Source organism: Mastigoproctus giganteus, chromosome 9, assembly GCF_048544385.1.
Source record: "Mastigoproctus giganteus isolate SK-2022 chromosome 9, ASM4854438v1, whole genome shotgun sequence".
In the NCBI taxonomy this organism is placed as follows: domain Eukaryota; kingdom Metazoa; phylum Arthropoda; class Arachnida; order Uropygi; family Thelyphonidae; genus Mastigoproctus; species Mastigoproctus giganteus.
Genome location: NC_143583.1, coordinates 147,354,685 through 147,375,097, shown reverse-complemented (window position 1 = coordinate 147,375,097; position 20,413 = coordinate 147,354,685). Strand labels below are relative to the sequence as shown.

Here is a 20,413-nt window from a genome sequence, read left to right as displayed (position 1 = left end):
CTTGTCTGGATTGTTGAAGATCAAAAAGCTATATCATGCCATCAATTTGGTTTCCGCCGTAACAGGTGTACAACTGATGTCCACATCAAGGTTGAAGCTCACATTCGAAATGCTTTTCTTAAGAAACAGCACATGGTAATGATAACGTTCGATATTACCAAAGCATTCGATACAACCTGGAGATATGGAATCCTCCAAGACTTATACAAACTTGGACTGAGAGGTAACCTGCCTAGATTCATTCAGAATTTTCTTCACCTCAGGACCTTTCAAGTAAGATTCCAGAATGAGCTGTCCAAAATTCACACACAGGAAGAAGGAATACCTCAGGGATCGATCTTAAGTGCCACACTCTTTGCATTACGTACCAGTAGCATTATAAGAGACATCCCAGCCACGGTAGAAGTTTATATGTATGCAGATGATCTTGCTATTTCCTGTCAATCATCGAACATGGCTACCATTGAAAGACAACTACAGATAGCAATAAACAAAATTGAAACTTGGACAGAAAGCAACGGCTATCAATTAACCGAGGGGAAAACAGCAGCAATACACTTCTGCAAATTACGATCGCTTCATCCGGAACCTGTATTAAAACTGAAAGGCAGAGAAATACCGATGACAGACTGCATAAGATTATTGGGTCTGAATTTAGACACCAAATTAAATTTTCGTAAACATGTGACCTATCTACGAACTACGTGCCTCCAGAAACTAAACATCCTTCGTGCAGTATCCTCAACATCTTGGGGTGCAGACAGACAGTCATTGCTGAATTTGTATCGTGTTCTAATCCGGTCACGATTAGACTATGGAGCTATAGTATATGCATCAGCTAAAAACAGCATCTTACGGTCTGTGAACACCATTCAACACAGTGCCCTTCGATCAGCACTAGGCGCCTACAGAACCTCGCCTGTACACAGCTTGTATATAGAAGCACACGACCCTCCGCTTTATCTTAGAAGACAACGCCTACTCTGCCAATACGCTGCCAAAATAAGAAGCTTTCCAACTCACCCTTGTTGGGTATACCTCAACCAACCTTTATGGCCAACACTTTATGAATCTAAGCCTAATGAACCCAGACCTGCTGGGATTCGTCTTCAAGAAATAATAAAAAATTGGAAACTCGATCTCAATAAAATTGCGGAAAATGAAAATATGCCTTTACCCCCATGGAATAGACATCATATAAACATTGATCTTTATTTCGCTCAGTGGCCAAAAAATACCATTCCACCATGTAATATCCGACAGTTGTATGCCAACTATACTTCGCAACACACTGGAAAACTCATAATCTATACGGATGGATCTAAGAGCCAATCACATGTAGGTGCAGCAGCCGTGCTCCCATCGCATGTAATTTCAAAATCCCTTCCAGTTGAGTGCAGCATTCTATCTGCAGAACTATATGCTATACAGCTTGCATTAAGTGAAATATGTCAACAGTCGTCCCTCTCTGTCCTAATATACTCGGATTCACTGAGTGCTATTTCAGCCATACAGGGAAAACGACATTCTCGTCATCCTTTCCTACAAGAAATTGACTTTCTAATCAACAACTGTCAAAAGAAACAATCTGATATAACTCTTTGCTGGATCCCAGGACACTGCGGAATAGAAGGCAATGAAAAAGCAGACATTGCAGCTAAGTCAGCATCAGAACTGCCAAACAGAACAATGCTAGTTCCACACACTGATTTTAGTTCAATAATTATTAGAGAAAGTGAAAATGAATGGGCCCAAATATGGAAAAATGAAATCAACAATAAACTACATGAAATAAAACCTAATCCAGAAATGTGGAACTCAAGCATTAGAGAGAGTCGCAGAGAAGAAGTAATACTTGCGAGACTGAGAATTGGCCATACTCATCTTACTCATTTTCATCTATTGTCAAACAAAAATCCCCCACTCTGTTTTCAATGCCAAGTTCAACTTACAGTAAAACACATTCTTTTGGTATGCCCTCGATTCAGAAATTCCAGATTCCTTTGTTTTCAGAGTTTATGCAATAACCAGAATCAAGTTACTCTTCAACAGATCTTAAACAATTCTGCGAATATAGATGAATTATTTAAATTTATTCGGCAAATCAGATTTAATAAACAAATCTGAAAAAAATGTTTGATTTACATTAAAAACTTGGAAAGACACATCTTGGCCATTGATGCCCTTGTGTCTTTAAACCCTTAAACAACAACAACAACAACAGCTCATGTGGACAACTGGAGACATGGGATCATCTCATGCACCACTGCTCGCTCTACGAGGATCTCCTCTCTATCTTGATTACAGAAATACAATTTATCCCCAGAGACCAAGAGCACTACCTTCTGGAGTTAGAAGAAAAATATACAGCTTTCTCAAAATTTGCCCAAAATCTCTTTGTGAGACGCTGGACTATCCCACCGAAACAACAGCAATGACCAACATAAAACATAACTGCATCCCAGATCAACTGGCCCCTAGACAATGAGTGAATGACGTCACTCTGTAGTAGTCACCAAACATGTGCAATGCGCATGACCGAAGACATCACACGTAACCACGCTCCCAAATGGCTATAGAAGGAACTGAAAAGAAGACACCTACATCAAGAACTAGAAGACAACATCCCAAACTGAGACCTGTGTCCTAAGCATGACAAAATACCAGACTCTCCTGCCAAGTTCCCCTTTTAACTCCTTTCCTTTGGCAGGGGGGAAGACAGTCCCCCGTCTTTAAAAGTGTTAAAAAGGGGTAGCCGGGGGAAGAGATGGTCTCCCATCTCCTCCCACGGCCGTCACCTCCTTTTGTCTGGTGTGGCATGGGCCTGTCGCCCCCCCCCAGCCTTCTGTCCACCCACTCTGTCTCTATGCCAATGAATGCCCTACGTGTCGAAATTTAACTACAGTGTACCTGGTCTGCTTCCACGGGGAAAAGTGGGCAACATCAGGCCTCAGCAGAGGTGAGGTAGGCTCAATAGCCAGAGGAACAATGGTACGCAACACTACACGTAAACAATACCCATATACTTTTAAATTTCTGGCCTTTACAGTGTTCTGTATCAAAAGACAATATATACAACGTGTACATGGGGAAACCCCCTGGTGCCATTTGACCCTGAACACACTTTACCAGTTGAATATAGCAGTTATACTGCAGAATTGTTTACAATAAAATTAGCCTTAGAGAATATTAACAACTTTCAAAATGCACAACATCAGCATTTTAATATAGATTGATTCTGTGAACACATTTGAGTACATTTGACAATAAATTTTTGTTCTATCCTCCCACCATAAAACCAATCCATTCCTGTTTAGCTCATCTATGGAATAAGTAATTTTTGTGGCGCTGTGGTCGCGTTTTGTATCAGTTTACATTTTACTTTTGTGAATTATTAATTATAGATTAATTATTTTACAGCCTATTTTGCACTGTAACGGTTGTTTCTACAGGAACTGTTTCTCCCAGCCTTCGTGATCAATGCTTTACTGATTGTCAGTTAAGTGTTTTTATCTTGATTATACTGGATTTATATTCGTTAGGCCTAGTTGCCTTCCACGTCACTTACATGCCTCGATTGTATATTTTATTTGTAGTTATTAGATGTCAAATCACTTTGTGCGAAATATTATAAAATTGAAGTAATATCGTTTGGGCTGCATCATATCTTTCAGTATTTATTGAACATTTCCTTGTATATCATTATTCTGTATAAATGGAGCTGCACATTTGTATTATCTATGACTCTGTGCGATGAATACCTATGTTGTAGCATCTGTTCGCACTTCTACCGTTTTAGCTGCATTCCCTCCAATTGCAAGCTAATTAGAAAAGCCCGCAAGCATTGGAAGCGTAGGGACCGCCTCCCCATCTCTAAATCTTCCACCTACTCTTCCAGTTTTCGTTCATCTAATACTGATATCACTTCTAATGATGGTTCTAAAAGATGTTTAGTCCGTCGCATTGATGATCTGAAGCTTGTCTTTAATGAATTTAATTCTGTCAGAGAATGTTGAGGCTATAAATGCTGCATCCAGCAAACAGTTTCTAAGCTTGCAAGATCAACTAACAGAAACATCTGAAATGAGTTTTCTGTCAATTACAACATAGTAATTGTTTGTTATCTAGCCTTCTTGAACGGCAAATTGCTGTAACAAGTAATCTCTTAGGATCAATAAATAGTCTACTACAAAAGGTGGAAAACCTATTGTGAATGCACAGTAAGGATTCTATGCATGATGCTTCGACTTACCCACAACTTATTTCCAGTTCAGCTGAAATTGAAGACTGTACATCTGCCATTTCAAATTGTTTGTGTCTGCTGTTCTGACAGTGTTTTTAACTGCAGTCCAGTGCACACTCTGTGAAAACTATATATGTCAGCGTTGGCTCAACTTTCTGCCTGATGATGTTCGTACACACTAGAACCCTGGATGTCACATTTCCCTTAAGTGCTTCTTTACTTCTCCATCTACTGTTGACCCTCTGAGTATCTCCCATTCAGCACCAATCTCTAATGGGCGCCTCCGTAGCCAGGTGGGCAGGGGCAGCAGTGCATAGCACACGCTTCTTGATTAGACCAGGGTTTGAGCAGGGCTGGATTGCGGGGGGGCCCCTAAGCACAAATCCCCCCCAAAAGTTTAATTTTAAAAAATCTAAAAAATACACTTATTATTATCTCTTTATATATGATAAATATAAATATATATGCGACAAAGAAAAAAATTACTTACAAAGTTGAAAATATATATTATATTTCAGATTTAAATACATTCATTCACATCAAAATCATTATAACATTTTTTTTCTACTTTTGACGGTGGAAAATTGTTCGATTATATTGTTGAAGCAAAGAGTTCGCAGGTTATCGTGTTCCATACTCAGAATACTTAAGTCGACTAATTTTTCCTGAGACATAGTCGTGCGCATATAGTTTTTTATACTTTTCAGTTTACTGAACAATCGTTCTCTAGTGCAGTTCAATATCATCAAACTTAAATACAAACGTAAAATCGTTTTAATGTTTGGAAATGCTAGAAAAATGTTGTCCTGGCATATAAGATGGTACAGTTCTTCATGATTGAACTTGGTATTAGGGTATGTCTTTCTCATACGTAAAAAAATTTTAAATTTCAACAGTAAAATCAATATTTAGATCTTTTGGATATTTCTTAAGCAGCTGATTTACGTTATTTCTCACAACAGATTCTTTTGTTTTCAACTCAGTCAAAAATGAAAACGTCCGAAAACTTTTGTAATCTACAGACTGTGTTTTCAAGTTTACCAATAACAAATCTATTATCAGAATGAAAGATGTTATTCGAAAGTTTTCTTTTGGGGTTATATTTTCAATAACATCAGGTGCGTTGCCATCATTGACTTGTTTCTTCCGTCGCTTTCTTCTAGATGTCGTCTTCCGTCGCTTTCTTCTCCTAACTAACAGACAATAAGCTGTTAGTTAGGTTATAAAACTCAACGAGAAACTAACATAGGTGACTGGCAACCCGCCTTAACTCAACTATAGTTCCTAGTAGCGGCACGAGGGCGCTGCCAAACCTTGCCATGGATCAGTGGCATTTCTAGTTACTTTTTGTTTTATGTGTAGACGCTAAGCTACTTCTGAATCGTTATGTCGGGAGCTAAGTCTTGTAATTTTGCCAAACAAAATCTAAAGTAATCGACATCTTTTCGTGGGAAATTATGGGATTGTTTGCCGGGGCCCCCAATGGATGGGGACCCCCTAAGCTACTGCTTATTTTGCTTATATGTAAATCCGGCCCTGGGTTTGAGCCTGCGACCACCAAATACAGAGGATGCGGAATGGTCAGGAAATGACCACTGCATATCCCCGGAGCAATATGGCCTTAGTTGCTAATGCTCCTAAAAAAAAAAAAAAAAAAAAAAAACAACAACAATCTCTAATCAATCGTTGTCTCATCTTCAATCTGTATCAAGTTCTGATGGGCCTCCTGTCTCTACAGGTTGATCTTTCTCACTCCCCTGCTTAACAGTATTGAGTATCTCTTCAAAATTCTTCTTTCCAGGGCTCCCAGTAATGAACCAGAAACCAATCCTGAAATTATGCAAACTTCGGTCTCATCCTCTTCCTGCACAAACTGTCACCCTTCAGATTCTTCTATGCTACGGTCTAACACTATGCCTACTGGAAAATCCCAAGGCCTTTCTCCACTTCATGACGTACAAAGTAGTGTTCCTAGCTCGTTCTTCACATCCTTTAACTGTGGGACTACTGAAGTTCATAAGCCTCACCCAACAAATAATATCAATCAGTCTTCCATTGCTGATGCTTCTGATTGTGAAAGACTTCATCCAGAATGATTGCACAGAACCTATTCCAATTCCTCCTGTCTTACATCCTAAGCAGGTTTCCTTTAGTGATTCTCATCAATCAGCTGAATCTATAAGTCCTGTCACATCATTATCATTGCATTTAAATGGTAAAGCTATTTCCAATCAAGTTGCTCACCTGTCTTTAGATGCTGCACAGTTACCTAGTCCTATGTCTGACAATATCAAATTCTCCACTAAGCCTTCAAATATATTTCTCGATTCTACTTGCTCTTTTGGAGTACTCATGCCGACTAATGTGAATGACCCATAAAAGCACCTCAGCCCATCGCTTTGAGGTCAGTTTTTATCCTCAGTGCTTGCAAACAGTCTTTGCCCCATCAATTATAATTAGCATCTATCTAATAAACGGTCCACAATATCAGCTGTCGTATCTCGTTCTTCATCCAACGGAAGTAGAGTGCCCCTATTTGCCTTCGGAACTAATAAGAGCTCAAGATTTCAAGCTGTTTCTTGCCAGGTCTTTCATCAGTCAGCTTGCTCCTTCCACAGATCCTTCAGATATTGAGAATTTTCTCAACATTGAATTAGGTCTTCACACCTCTGTGAGGAAGTTATCCACCCGTTATCCAGACTCTGCATAGTTTCCAATTTTAAGTGATCCTTCTGAGCAAGCACATACATTAGATGCTGATATATGGCCAGTCGACAATATTATTAAGCCATACAGTTCATCTTCTGGCACTGCTGCCCATCTTGTCGGACCTAGTCATACTAGCTAGCAGTCATGTTCCCAATGTTTATCAAGGTCATCATCATTATCGTTACTATTTTATGTAAATTGTAGAAATGTTGTAAAAAATATCACTGCTTTTCGTCTCTTCCTTTTGCAATAGTCTCCCTTACTGAAACCTGGTTACCTCCACATGTACTTGACAGTGAAATTTCATCTCTCTCCTATTCTGTCTTATCATTTGGATCGAGACTCGAAGGGTGGTGGCGTTGCTATCTTTACCCATCACTAGGTCAAAGTGCTGCAGTTCACTAAACATTCTTCCATTGAAGGTATCTCTTTACTAGTTAATCATGCAGGAAAGCTTCTCCTGCTTATGCTTTTTTCCCTTCCTTGCCCAGTTTCTTTAGCTACCATTCAACAATTAGAGGATATTATATATGCAGCAATCTTTTTGAAACCTCCGAAAGCAATACCACTTATTCTAGGTGATCTTAATGTCCCAACTGCTTTTGTTACCAATTGTTCACCAAATTCACTGGTTAAGCAATTTTGCACCAATTGGCTTAGTAATGCCCTAACTCAAATCTGTAACTTTCCCACCTGGAACTCCTCTTACCTTGATATTAGTTTTACTCATGAATCATTTCTCCTCTCAATTTCTAAGGGTGATAATTTTATCCGATCAGATCACTTCCCTATTGTCGTAGATTTCCTTTCTTTTATTTCTGAACCTTCTTTTGATAGATACTTTTTAAGCTTTAGGCACACGGACTGGACTTCGTTAAATCAATTTCTGGGCAATCATTACGTTGATTATCTGTTCTTAGTCCTCCATTCTGTAATTTCTAAGTTTGTTGCCATTAAATTCTCTTCCCCTAATCGTAGTAACTTCCTTCACTGGATGTCGAACAAGCTTGTGTATTTAATTTGTTGCAAAAATTACTTCCACAAAAGGTATTTAAAACTCAAAACTAACGTTAGCTACTTTTCCTTTTCTTCTCTTAGATGGCATGTTAAGAGAATTACTAAATCTCAATATTCTCATTATCTTCACTCAGTTGAAGCTGAACTTACTCAGAATTTCATTTCGAGACCATTGTGGTCCTATCTCAAACAGCTGTCGAGATCTTTTAGAATTCCTATGCTAATTAATGATTCAAATAGCTCTATCATCGATCAATACTGCTAATAGTTTTGCTATGCACTTTTTGAAACTTTGTTCTTCCGAACAGCGACGTTCTATTCCCTGTTATCCATTTGAATATAATAGTAATGACAGTTTTAATAGATTAGTTCTCACTACTAATGACTTCCAGTAAGCCATTTCTCGGCTTAAAAATTTCACTTCTCCTGGTCCCGATATCCTCCCTGCTCTTTTTTTCAAGAAAAGTAGTTTGTCTTTAGCTCCAATTCTTACAAATCTCTTCAATTACTGTCGTCCTCTTCATGGCTGTTAGCCTTCATCGTTCAGTGGCTTATATCATCCTGATTAATAAAAAAAACAGGGTGATAAAGCTAAGCCTAATAACTACCAACCTATTACTATACTGAATGCAATTTCAAAAATTTTTGAACTCCTACTTTATAGATATCTTAGTTCCTATCTTCACCATTTTATCAATAATCCTCAGTATGTTTTTCTTTCCAGAAAATCAACTGTTTCAAATCTTGCCCTGTTTTCTCATTTCCTACAAACTGATTTGGACAAAGGGAATCAAATTGATTCGCTTTTCCTTAATATTTCACATGCATTTGACTCTGTCCACATCGATCTTTTGCTGTTCAAGTTGTCATCTTATGGTCTACAATCCCCTTTACTAGATTTGCTTGATTTACTGCTTAGAAGTCGTAAACTATCTGTAATAATTGATGGTACTTCATCAACTCCCTTTACTGTTTCACAAGGTGTTCCTCTAGGCTCACCATTGGGTCTGTTCTTCTTTATTGTTTATACTAATGATCTGTCAACCTTATTTCAGTCCATTATGTGGAGTGGCAACTCTATGCAGATGATATTAAGCTTTACAAAGTTATTTGTTCTTCAACTGACAGCGCTGAACTCCAGTCCTGTCTTGATTCCCTCTCGCTCTGGCTCAATAAAAATAACTTGTTTCTAAACCCGTTAAAATGTAAATTATGTCACTTTCGCTCAAATCGTGTAGTTAGACCCTCCGTCCTTACTGATTAGTATATTGGAAACTCTTTAATTGCAAGAACTGATATGTTCAAGGATGTAGGTGTCCTATTTCGATCTGACCTTCATCTTCCCAAGTTGATCACGTAATATCTCACACTTCTAAAATTCTTGGATTAATCAAGCGTTCTTCATCTGTTTTCAAGAGTGACAAAGTTATAATTCTTCTCTACAAGCAGTTTATACTTCCCATTTTTCATTATTGTGATATTATCTGGTCCCCACAACAGGAATATCTTTCTCACAGACTTGAGAGAATTCAAATTAAATTCTTATGCTACTGAAATCATATTGCCTTTCACTGTCGAAATTATGGAGCTCTTTGTGGTCGCTTCAGAATCATTCCTCTTCACTCTAGACAACTCCATGGATTTCTTTTTGTCAACAATATCATAAACTCTGTTATCGATTCTTCACCTCTCCTTGAACAAATACCTTTCGCTATACGCCGTTTGAATTCTCGTTATTAAATTAATTTCTCACTGCCTGTTCCTTGTACTCATCACTTACTTTGATAGTCCTCTGTTTCGTTTTCTTCTGGTAACGAATAACTACAATATTGATTTACTCTGTTTTCTTAATGTAAATTTTGTACATTTTAATTCTTGTTTTGTATTGATTATTACAGTTTTGTATTTTCTGTAACTCCTAGCGTTCTCACCTTTATTTAGGGTCTGTGTGCCCTGTGTGTGAGAAACGTGTGTGTGTGTATATATATATATATAAATAAATAAATAATTCAGTGAAGTTTTGCTGGATCCCAGGGCATGCTAGTATCACGGTTAATGAGAGTGCAGGTCAGGCTACCAAACACTACAGTTCCAGCAAATTTCTAAGTGACATATAAAAAGGATCTGTACTTCTCACTGGTCAAAAATCAGGAAGTCTCAAATGAACAATAAATTGCTACAAATCAAACAGGACCACAATTATGGAACTCCAAACGATTTCTCCAAAACAAACAGAAAGAAATATACTAGGAAATTACAGTCGGGCATAACGCACCCCACCCACATCTTTCTTCTCATGGGGGGATGGCTCTCCTTTATGCATGTATTGTCAAATATCACATAGAATCACCATTTCGCAATAGGCACATTTTGCCCTTAGTTGCCCTTGTGCCCTTATGGATATTTAATCCATACCTCTACCCTCTCCCCACATAGGTGGGGAGAGGGTAGTGGTATGGATTGAATAGTGCTATTCAGCTGAGCTTTGAATTTCTCCAAGATGCCAAGGTCAACTATTCATGGAGGCAGTTTATTTCAATAATCTTGTTATATCAAAATCATTTATCATTAAATTAAATTAAATTAATTATTTGTGTATTATTTATGTTAGTAAATAATTAATTATAAAATTAATTAATTATTTACCAAATGTTTTATCAAACATAGTAAAAGTACCTATACTGTCTGGAGGTACGTTTATCAAAATTGCTTAAAATCTTAAGATATGCCTATGATGTTGTTACCACCATGAAGTTAATTTTAAATTCATGTGCTGCAATCAATGCACATGAATTTAAAATGAATAAATATTAAAATCACTTCTGTAATCACACTGTACATGTCAGAAAATTATAATAGCAGTTAAGTTAAATGCACCACTTGCTTGTTTAAAATGTACTACTTGCTTGATATTTGTGGAGCAGTCGGGTACGGGACATGATACTGCCATGGGGGATGTCTTTGTGTGTGTGCGATGCAAGGAGTGTAAGGAAATCAGGCGACAACTCAGCGTTGTTATGGGCCTATATGAGAGCTTGAAGGCCAGGGTTGATGCCCTCGAAGGATTAAAATTGAGGGGCCCATCAAGCTCTCAGCTGCCCACACCAATGCCAGAGCTTGCACTTGGTCATCAAGCAACACAGCAGCAGCTCCCAAGGCAGAATGCACTGGTCCCAAAGGAACTAGTAATTGTTGGAGACTCTGTTGTCAGGGAAACGGGAAACATGCTTTGTAAAAAGGATAGGTGGAACAGGACCAGGGTATGCCGCCCAGGGGCAAAGGTTGATGACGTTGTAGAGTGGATATCATCTTTTAAGGGCACAAAAGGTGATATAGTTGTACATGTTGGCACTGATGATATTAAGAGTAGGAGACCGGCGGAATTACTTAACAAGTACAGGTCACTGTTGGAAAAAAAAAAAAAAAAAGCCGTGAATTAGGGTTGAATTTGAAAGTGTCTGCAATTCTGCCTAGACAGGATAGGAGGGAGTATATGATGAAAGCCCTGTCGATCAATTCGGCCCTGGAAAGATTGTGCAAGGCTCAAGGGGTAGAATTTTTTTTCAGCCTGGTCTGTACTTGTTAACAGGAGAGACTGCTTCTACAGGGATGGGATACACTTAAATAGAAAGGGTGCAAGAATGTTTGCTGAAGTGTTAAGTGGGTCAAAAAACTGCTAGATTGGGGGGACACAAGGACTAATAGATTAACAGTAGCCACTGGCAGAGGTGAAAGTGATTCTTGCACTGCTTCTATTTGAATGAGCAGCAGCTTGGAAAATAAGATGCAGGATATTTCAAAGACTGCTGGGAATCATTGGGGTACAAGTAAACACATGGGTTGTGTTAGGGTAGCTAAGAAAAAGAACAGGTGCATGTATACTTGCGTGTACACCAATGCTAGGAGTTTAGTAAATAAATTTGATGAATTTGAGGTATTGCTCAAAACATCAAAGGCAGATATTGTTGGGATATCAGAGATGTGGTGTCACACAGATATAAGGAATGCAGAACTGGAATTTGGGGATTACAATGTCTACAGAAAGGATAGACAGGCTGAGAAGGGAGGAGGGGTTATGCTATTAGTTAAGAAATACATAAAATCCAAAGAAGTGAAGCCAGTCGACATCGCTGAACAGTGCAGTGCAGTGTGGAGTCGGTTTGGTGTGACATAAGCATTGGGAGATCAAAATTGAGAGTAGGAGTGTGCTATAGGCCTAATGACTCTGATGAGTATAATAAGAAACTGTACAGGGAAATAGAGTGGGCCAGTAAATCAGAGAGTCTTATAATGGGAGATTTTAATTTTCCAGATATTGACTGGAATTTGGGGGCTGGTCACTCACACACTAGCAAGGCTTTTGTGAATTTATTGGATGATTGTTTTCTACATCAGCATGTTCGGGAGGCAACTAGAGGGAGTAATACTCTTGATTTGATTATCAGTGGTGATTCTTCATGCATTAAGAATCTGCAGATAAATGAACCACTAGGTGGCAGTGATCACAGTGTGCTGAAGTGGGATTTACTGAAAGAGGTAACTACCATTAGGGGTAAAGGGAAGGGTTATTGCTTTTGTAAAGGCGACTACGATGGACTGAGACAGTATTTAAATTCTATACAGTGGGACAAACTGATGATGTTACCAACAGCAAACTCAAAATGGGAAGCATTCAAAGAAGTTATCTTGGAAACTACTAGGCTTTACATACCAACTAAGAAATATTGTTCAAGGTTTAGGCCTAAATGGATGTCAGATGAACTAATGAGGCATATGGCAGAGAAGAAAAATGCATGGGATACATACAAATTAACACGTGACACAGAAGCCTGTGATAGATATAAGTTGATCTGTAACCAAGTTACAAAGGAGTTTAGGCAGGCGAAGACAGATTACGAGAAATCTTTGGCAAGGGATGCAAAGAAAAACAGCAAAGAGTTCTTTACTTATGTAAACTCTAGAAGGAAGGAGATGAATCAGATTGGTCCACTTGATATCGATGGGTCAACTGTTGATGATCCTGCTCAGGTAGCTAACAAACTAAATGAATATTTTGCATCGACATTCACACGTGAGGAGTTATTTAGCGAGGCGAATGCCAGAGGTGTATTCAACTCTGGCAGTAAGCTAGAGAATCTTGTAATAACTGAGAGTAAAGTAGAGGAGAAATTGTTGAAGAGAAACACAAGAAAGGCACCTGGGGTGGATGGGATCTATCCAGTTATATTAAAGGAGGCAGCAAAGGAAGTAAGCAAACCCTTAACCATAATTATGAGAGCTTCCTTGGACTCAGGGGAGGTACCCATAGACTGGAGATGTGCAAATGTGACCCCAATTCACAAAGGAGAATCAAAGTTTGACACAAGTAATTATAGACCTGTGAGTTTAACTTCTGTTCCCGGAAAATTAATGGAGGCACTGGTTAAAGAAGCACTGTAGGATCATCTAGACAAGACTTCAATTATAGCTCGGACACAGCATGGTTTTGTTAAGGGAAAGTCGAAGTCTTGCCTTACGAATTTGATTGGATACTATGATGCAGTCACAAAAGAACTGGATGCAGGGAATAACTTTGATATTATATACTTGGATCTTAGAAAGGCTTTTGATACTGTTGCACATGTAAGACTGCTGCACAAATTGGAGCAGTGTGGCATTGGAGGCAAATTGCTGCTATGAATAAAGGGGTGGTTGAGGGGGAGAAGACAGAGAGTGGTAATCAATGGACACTGCTCATCGTGGACTTATGTTATTAGTGGAGTCCCTCAGGGTTCAGTATTGGGTCCATTATTGTTTTCTGTATTTAAAAATGATATTGATGATGGTATATCAAGCTTAATGTCCAAGTTTGCAGACGATACAAAGGTTGGCAGGGTTGTCAAGGACACTACTGACACTATGCTGCTGCAACAGGATCTGGAAAGGTTGAGCAGATGGGCTGAGAGGTGGCAAATGAAGTTTAACATTGACAAATGTAAAGTACTACATATGGGAAACAGCAACTGCAGAGCAATGTATCAACTCTGTGGTACTACACTGACAGTGGTAGAGAATGAAAGGGACCTGGGGGTGGTTGTGCAGGCAGATATGAAGTTCTCTGAGCAATGCAGACGGGCTGCAAGAGTAGCTTATGGTGTATTGTCAATGATATATAGGAATTTTTCTAGCAGGGATAAGGAGGTGATTATTCCCTTGTATAAGGCAATGGTCAGGCCACACCTAGAGTACTGTATACAGGCCTGGAGGCCTCATTTGAAGTAGGATGTAGAGCTGCTGGAACGAGTACAGAGAAGGGCAACAAGATTAGTGAATGGAACAAAGGGGTGCTCTTACGAAGAAAGGCTTAAGTTTTGCAAATTACAGTGTCTGGAGACTAGGCACCAGCGAGGTGATCTGATAGAAGTGTATAAAGCCTTGAATGGTTTGAGCATGCTCAATGCTGATGGGATTCTTCCTCTTGCTCAGAATAATCACCTGAGAGGGCATAAATTCAAATTGAGGAAAGACAATGTAGGATAGATGTGTGGAAATTTGCCTTTAGCCAGCGGGTCATGGAAGTTGATAGCCTAAATAAGTTTAAGGCTCAGCTGGACAGGTATTTCGAACAGAGGGGTGAAGTGGAAGTAGTTATTTTTTATTATGTTTTTTTTGGCTGATGCTGCATAAACTTGCTTTCTTGCATCAAATGCCTCTGCTAATGCTAAGTTCATTTTAAAATTCAACTTAAGTTTTTTAATCTTGATATTCTTATTTTCAGGCATTCAGCAATATCTCTTTGAAAATGGTCGAATTGACAACATATTTACAGATCCTTATTATGAAAAATTTACAGAGTGCTTGAATGAAGTTTTGCAAAAACAAGATGTTATAATCGACACTGAAGGTATGTACACCAATTTAATTTGTGGGTAGTCATTGATACCAATTTTTAACTTTTATGTTTAGGCTGAGTATAATTTCTGTTCAACTTACACATATATAGTTTTATTGCAGTATTAACTGCCTAGTTGATTTTGGTGTCCAAAGTATACCAAAAACAGTGAAACAGCTTTAACTGTCATTTGTTAGAATTTTAGCATTATGGTATTCACTTTTGATCTTCGTCACTAATTATTTTTAAGCAGACAACTTATGTCAGTGGTTTTCAACCGGGGTGCCACAACAACATTCTTGGGGTGTCGTGTAATTTGGGTTTAAATTACTTAAAGTTATTATTTTTTTTTTTTGAAATTTATATATTTATTTCATTATAAAAAGGTTACGATATAAAGTGTACATTACAATATCCATTGTACCGTATCATTTTAATTTTGTGCCGATCTATAATTGAACTTTATTTAGTACCTCTATATAAAGAATAAAATTATTGTATAGGTATATTAAAAGGTCGAAAACCACTGTGTTAGGTGTATATTTTGGCCTAGGGCTGCCATGAAAAAATTACTGGGACACTAAGGGCGCCGTGAATCGAGAAAGTTTGGGAACCTCTGACTTATGTGATCAAGACCCGCTAATATTTGTAAAATCAGACAGATACTATACTATTGTGATTTTCTCTTGTAGAGAATCTGAGTCCTCATTTTGAATTTAAATCAATGTTTTGAAATACTGCCTTTACTTTGAAATTTGAAATTGTATAGGGTAATCTTCTCCCATTATACTCTCAATTATTAGCCATGCATGGATTTATGGTAAAAGCTTATTTTTATTCCTGTCTTGTTGCAAGGTTTTTCTCATCCTTTAAGCAGGTCTTTGTAACAATTTCCATCTATTTTGATTACATCTTACGTGGATGCAGTTATTCCTGGAAAATATCTCAGGTAAGAGATTTCCTGACTTAAAATATAATCTTAAGATCCCATTTATTATATTTAGTATTCTATTTTTATTTTTGATTTGGTAAAATTTCAAAACATTGATTTAAATTCAAAATTAGGACTCAGATTCTCTACAAGAGAAAATCACAATAGTATAGCAGCTGTCCGATTTTACGAATATTAGCAGGTCTCGATCACATAAGTTGCTCGTCCTCTAGTAAAGTTTCGAGACAACAGGATTCCCTTAATGTTTTTATATAATTTTTAATTTAGAAAAGAAAAGGCATAAAAAAAGTCTTTACCAACACCATGTTCTTAAAAAAAAAAAAAAAAAAAAAACGTTGCCTTTTAATTTTACATAGATTTTTTTTTTTTTTTTTATGCCTGCCTTACATCCTAAAATTTGGCTGTGAAATAGTTAAGAAGTTTTTTTTTTTTTATAACAAGATTTGTTTTATGATTAAGTCTTTTTGAATTAAGAATAACCTTTCCAGCTTTCCCATTTTAAACTATTTGTCACTTTTTTTTTTTTTTTTTTTTTTCACAAAGTAACTTGTGGGTAAATAAAATATATCAAGCACTTGCTGTTAGTTTTTGTTTTTTAGTGCACTGAGGTTTGTCATAGACATTCTCTCACATATGACAATCTACTACTTGGAAGTCTAAAACACTGATGGAACTGATATTTGCATGACACTTGTAAGTCAACCAAATATATTCAGTCCGCTTGATAAATATCAGTGAAGCCTGGCCATTCTTCATCAACCAAATCCTCTGCTTACACCTTCACAATGGTGGGTCTGTTAATAATCCAGGGTTACTAACATTCCTTATTTCTAATAGTCTCGGGGATTATATGCACGGTAATCTTATATTATATATCACGGTATGCACGGCTATTAGAAGTCATTACCCTGATTTCTTATCTCTCTTGGAATAAGCACATAACAAATATTGCTACCTCTACATCTAAGAAACTGGGTTTTCTTTTTTGGTTCTCAGCATTACTTTTTTTATTCAAAACTGCTACTCTCTATACAAATCTCAAAATCAGTTTTATCAGGCAGTGTTATGCCCACATCTTAGGTGGTGTTCCAAAAACTTCTCTCAGGCTCTTAGACTTTCAAAAGAGACAGTCAGGTTAATTGATGGTCATCTCTTACAAGGTCTCTCCACTTTCTTTCTTATAATGTTCTGTTTCTGCTGTATGCTTTTTCTATAAATACTTCTATTGGCATCTCTAATTTCCCCACTCTCTTCCAAACTAGTTCATATGTGTGCTGCAACCATTCAGCATCTATTCACTGTCCAACTTCACTTTTCTCGATTTAAAACAAAAAATGCAGATTGGAACAAATTTGATCAAAAATTTTGTGCTGCTGTCACTAGAACTTTATAGAAAGTCTTGAAGGAAAACCTGTTCAACAACAGGTTGAGGAAATTACCAATGTAATTATTTCTGCTTGCAGTGAGAGCTTTGCAAAGAAGACAAGGGGTTAAATGCAGTCCCTTGGTGGGCACAGTTGACTGGATTGAGAAATGAGTTAAAATCTGCCAGGTGAGATTACCAGTGTTCTAGAAGGATACAATAGAAATGAGGCTGAAACAGCTCGGTTGGTAGAAATCTATAATGCTGCTAGGAGACAATATTTTAACTCCATTCAAAAGGAGAAGCATTTGGCTTGGGACAGAATGGTCATGACAACAATGAACCGTGGGAGCTAGCATATAAAGTTATAGCTGAAAAATTAAATCCTGAGAAACTTTTACCTTTGTTCTTAAAGCTAACCACGCTGAGACCCTGTCTTGGAAGGAAACCATGAATGTAATACTTGACGAGATTATTCATCAGGATATCTCTCTTCCTGAAAGAACTATGCAGACTAATATGCATATGTATGCTGGCCTAGCCACTGAGGAGCCATTTACTCAGAACAAACTCTCTGAAGCAGTGATTTCAATGCAGGACGGTAAATGTCCCGGGTTGGAGTTGATTGAAATTTCAGTTCTTAAAAAGAGTATGGCGACTGAGACTGCAACTGATTTTAAATTTAATGAATTCATGTCTTAGTGCTGACTGTTTTCCAGATTCATGGAAACAGGCCAATTTAAAAATTCTTCTGAAATCTCCTGACAAACCTGCTAGTCCTGCAGCATGATATCATCCCATTGCACTTCTCCCTGTCTTTGGGAAAAGTATAGAGAAACTCATTGTAGTAAGATTCAAGGAATACTGTGCCTCTAGAAACCTAATAGTCCCTTTTCAATATGGTTTTACTAAAGGCAGGTGCACTGTTGATGCAATTAACTTAATTTTAAATACAGTTAACACTTCTAACTCTTGGTGTTATGATTGATGATAGGTTGTCCTTTATTCAAAACTGTTAAATATATTTTACAAAAAATCAAAACTGTGGTGGGAAAAATACTAAAAATTAGTATTTGGGGCTTAAAATCCTCATCATTAAAGTTGTATTACAAATGTCTTTTCTCACCCACCATCTGTTATGCGGCTGGTGCTTGGGGGTTACAGGGTTAGTAATGTAACCATTAAAAAATATTTAGTTCAATCACAGCGACATATTATGTCCCAATATATTATAACATTATCTTATGATACTTGGGCATATCATCGAAGAAGATAACGTCCTGCTATTGTAGATTACTATAATTTGAATTTAAATCTGTCAGAAAAGGATGATGTTGCCAGGTTAACATCTGAATTTCTCAGGGATTGGCAAATTCAATGGAGCACAGTTCTTTTAGGCAGAGTTATTTATAGTTATATACCCAATGTCTTTGTATAAACCAGACAAATGAAATGGTTCAGCCCGGTGCTATGTGTTACCTTTTTACTTACGGGTCATGGGAGTATCAACTCCAAATTACATATGCTTGGATTGTCCACTTCTCTCTGCCCTTGTGAAGCTGTTCAGACAGTGGAATACATAATCCTACAGTGTTATCATTATCTTGACTTAAGAAACCCATTGCAGATAATAACTAATGTATATAGTGTTGATGATTTCCTAAGTTTCCAATTTGTGGAAACAAAGATGAACTTCTTGTTTCTCTCCAAATTTGTCAATAAAGTGTTCAGGAAGCAAATACATATTATAAATGCAACAACATAACCTTGTTGATGCAAAGATATTGTGTGGAAAATAAAAGTGTTTTAGTTTAAAGTAGTGTGTGGATAGGACTGAGTTTGTAAAGCTGATGATTGGCTTTGTGGATGGGATGAAGACCATTATGTCAAAATAATCTAAATGGTTGTGCTGCTGCCTTGGTGGACAGTGTTTGTTGACGTTTATATGTTGTACTCTGCTGGATTTCAATTGAATGGGATTTTATTTAGAAGGACGCAGAACTATTTGTAGCTGTACCTGGATTCGTTCTTACAAGAATATTGGAACTTACTTATCTGTGCGATATATAAAAAGATAAATTCTGTGGGACCTGCAGACTGTGGTACTGTTAACACAGATACTCTTGTTCCTTGGTGTTATTTGCTGTACTTGTATTTGCTGTTTTCCAGTGTGTTGTTTGGATGTAGTGGTCTAAGATTTAAATTGATAATTCCTGGTGAAGCATGTAATCATTTTTCCCACATTGTGGGTTGTAAATTGTGTTCTTTAGCTATGTAATTATCGTGTACATAGAAAAGTTTTCAGCTGGGTCAGGTTTTGTGCTAGCTGTCGATATTTTTACACCCCAAGGTTGAAGTAGTGTGAGGTGACTTAAAAGAAATTCTAGGTTATGTTGATTTGTGGTTACAGATTTGATTTAATTGGTAATGATTGGTTCCTTATTTTTACCTGGCCTGAAAGGGTTCTAGGCTATTCATAACTCACAAATGTAAATAGGAACTATGATAGTTGCTACTTCTGAGTTTAACTGATTTGTTAGGTGGGTCCTGAAGTTTTGTTAGGCGGATTTGTTAGGTGGGTCCTGAGATTAAGTTGATCTCAGGTCTCGTTTATATTTTGTTGAGCTGATTGCTCTCTTCTCTTTCTGTGCTGCAAGATTCTGCAGCACAGAAATCTTGCGGCCACTCCCCAATTAATGTAAGGGTTGCGTGCCGCAGAACTCTACGTAAGTCGGAATTTCTCCAATGCTTGTGCAGCACTCACAACTGTTCTCGCTGAATTGATTGAATCAAAAAAGAAATGTTCGGCAAACGTGAATAGAATTATTTATTGTATTTATTCAATTTTTTGTCATGCGCAGAGAAAATTACAAAATTGTGCAATTTAAAAATTGTGAAATTACAAAAAACTGAGGAGACAGGCATATAACAGTAAGTTTTGCCTTCGAGCATTGTTGCCAGAATCGACCTCTTCAGCTACTAAGTATGCTGCTGTGGAGATTTAGAAGCAGTCGGCCGCTCAGCCTTACAAATGAACATATTAATGGATGACTGGACGGTGGCTTTTTTCTTTTCATTGTAGATTTCTTTGTAACAAGCAAGCATATCATTCACCCCTCTGTTAACTTTTAAGAATCATTCGCTGTCAGGATCCATCTTCTCAAACCTTGCCATTACCGATGCAATTTCACGAAGTGCCATTGCCATCTCTCTGGTGATGAAGCATCTCGACTCCTCATTTAGTTCGTCTTAAGCTTC

General features: G+C 37.6%; 1 protein-coding gene across 2 annotated transcripts in view; it reads left to right on the top strand.

The window, feature by feature from the left end:
- The window catches only part of woc (zinc finger protein without children), a 717,317-nt gene that overhangs the window by 579,955 nt on the left and 116,949 nt on the right, over positions 1 to 20,413 (top strand). For both annotated transcript variants that reach the window (XM_090381483.1, XM_090381482.1), the window contains exon 18: positions 14,727 to 14,852. In XM_090381483.1, the coding sequence (XP_090237609.1) occupies positions 14,727 to 14,852 (126 nt within the window). The remainder of the gene's footprint in view (positions 1 to 14,726; positions 14,853 to 20,413) is intronic.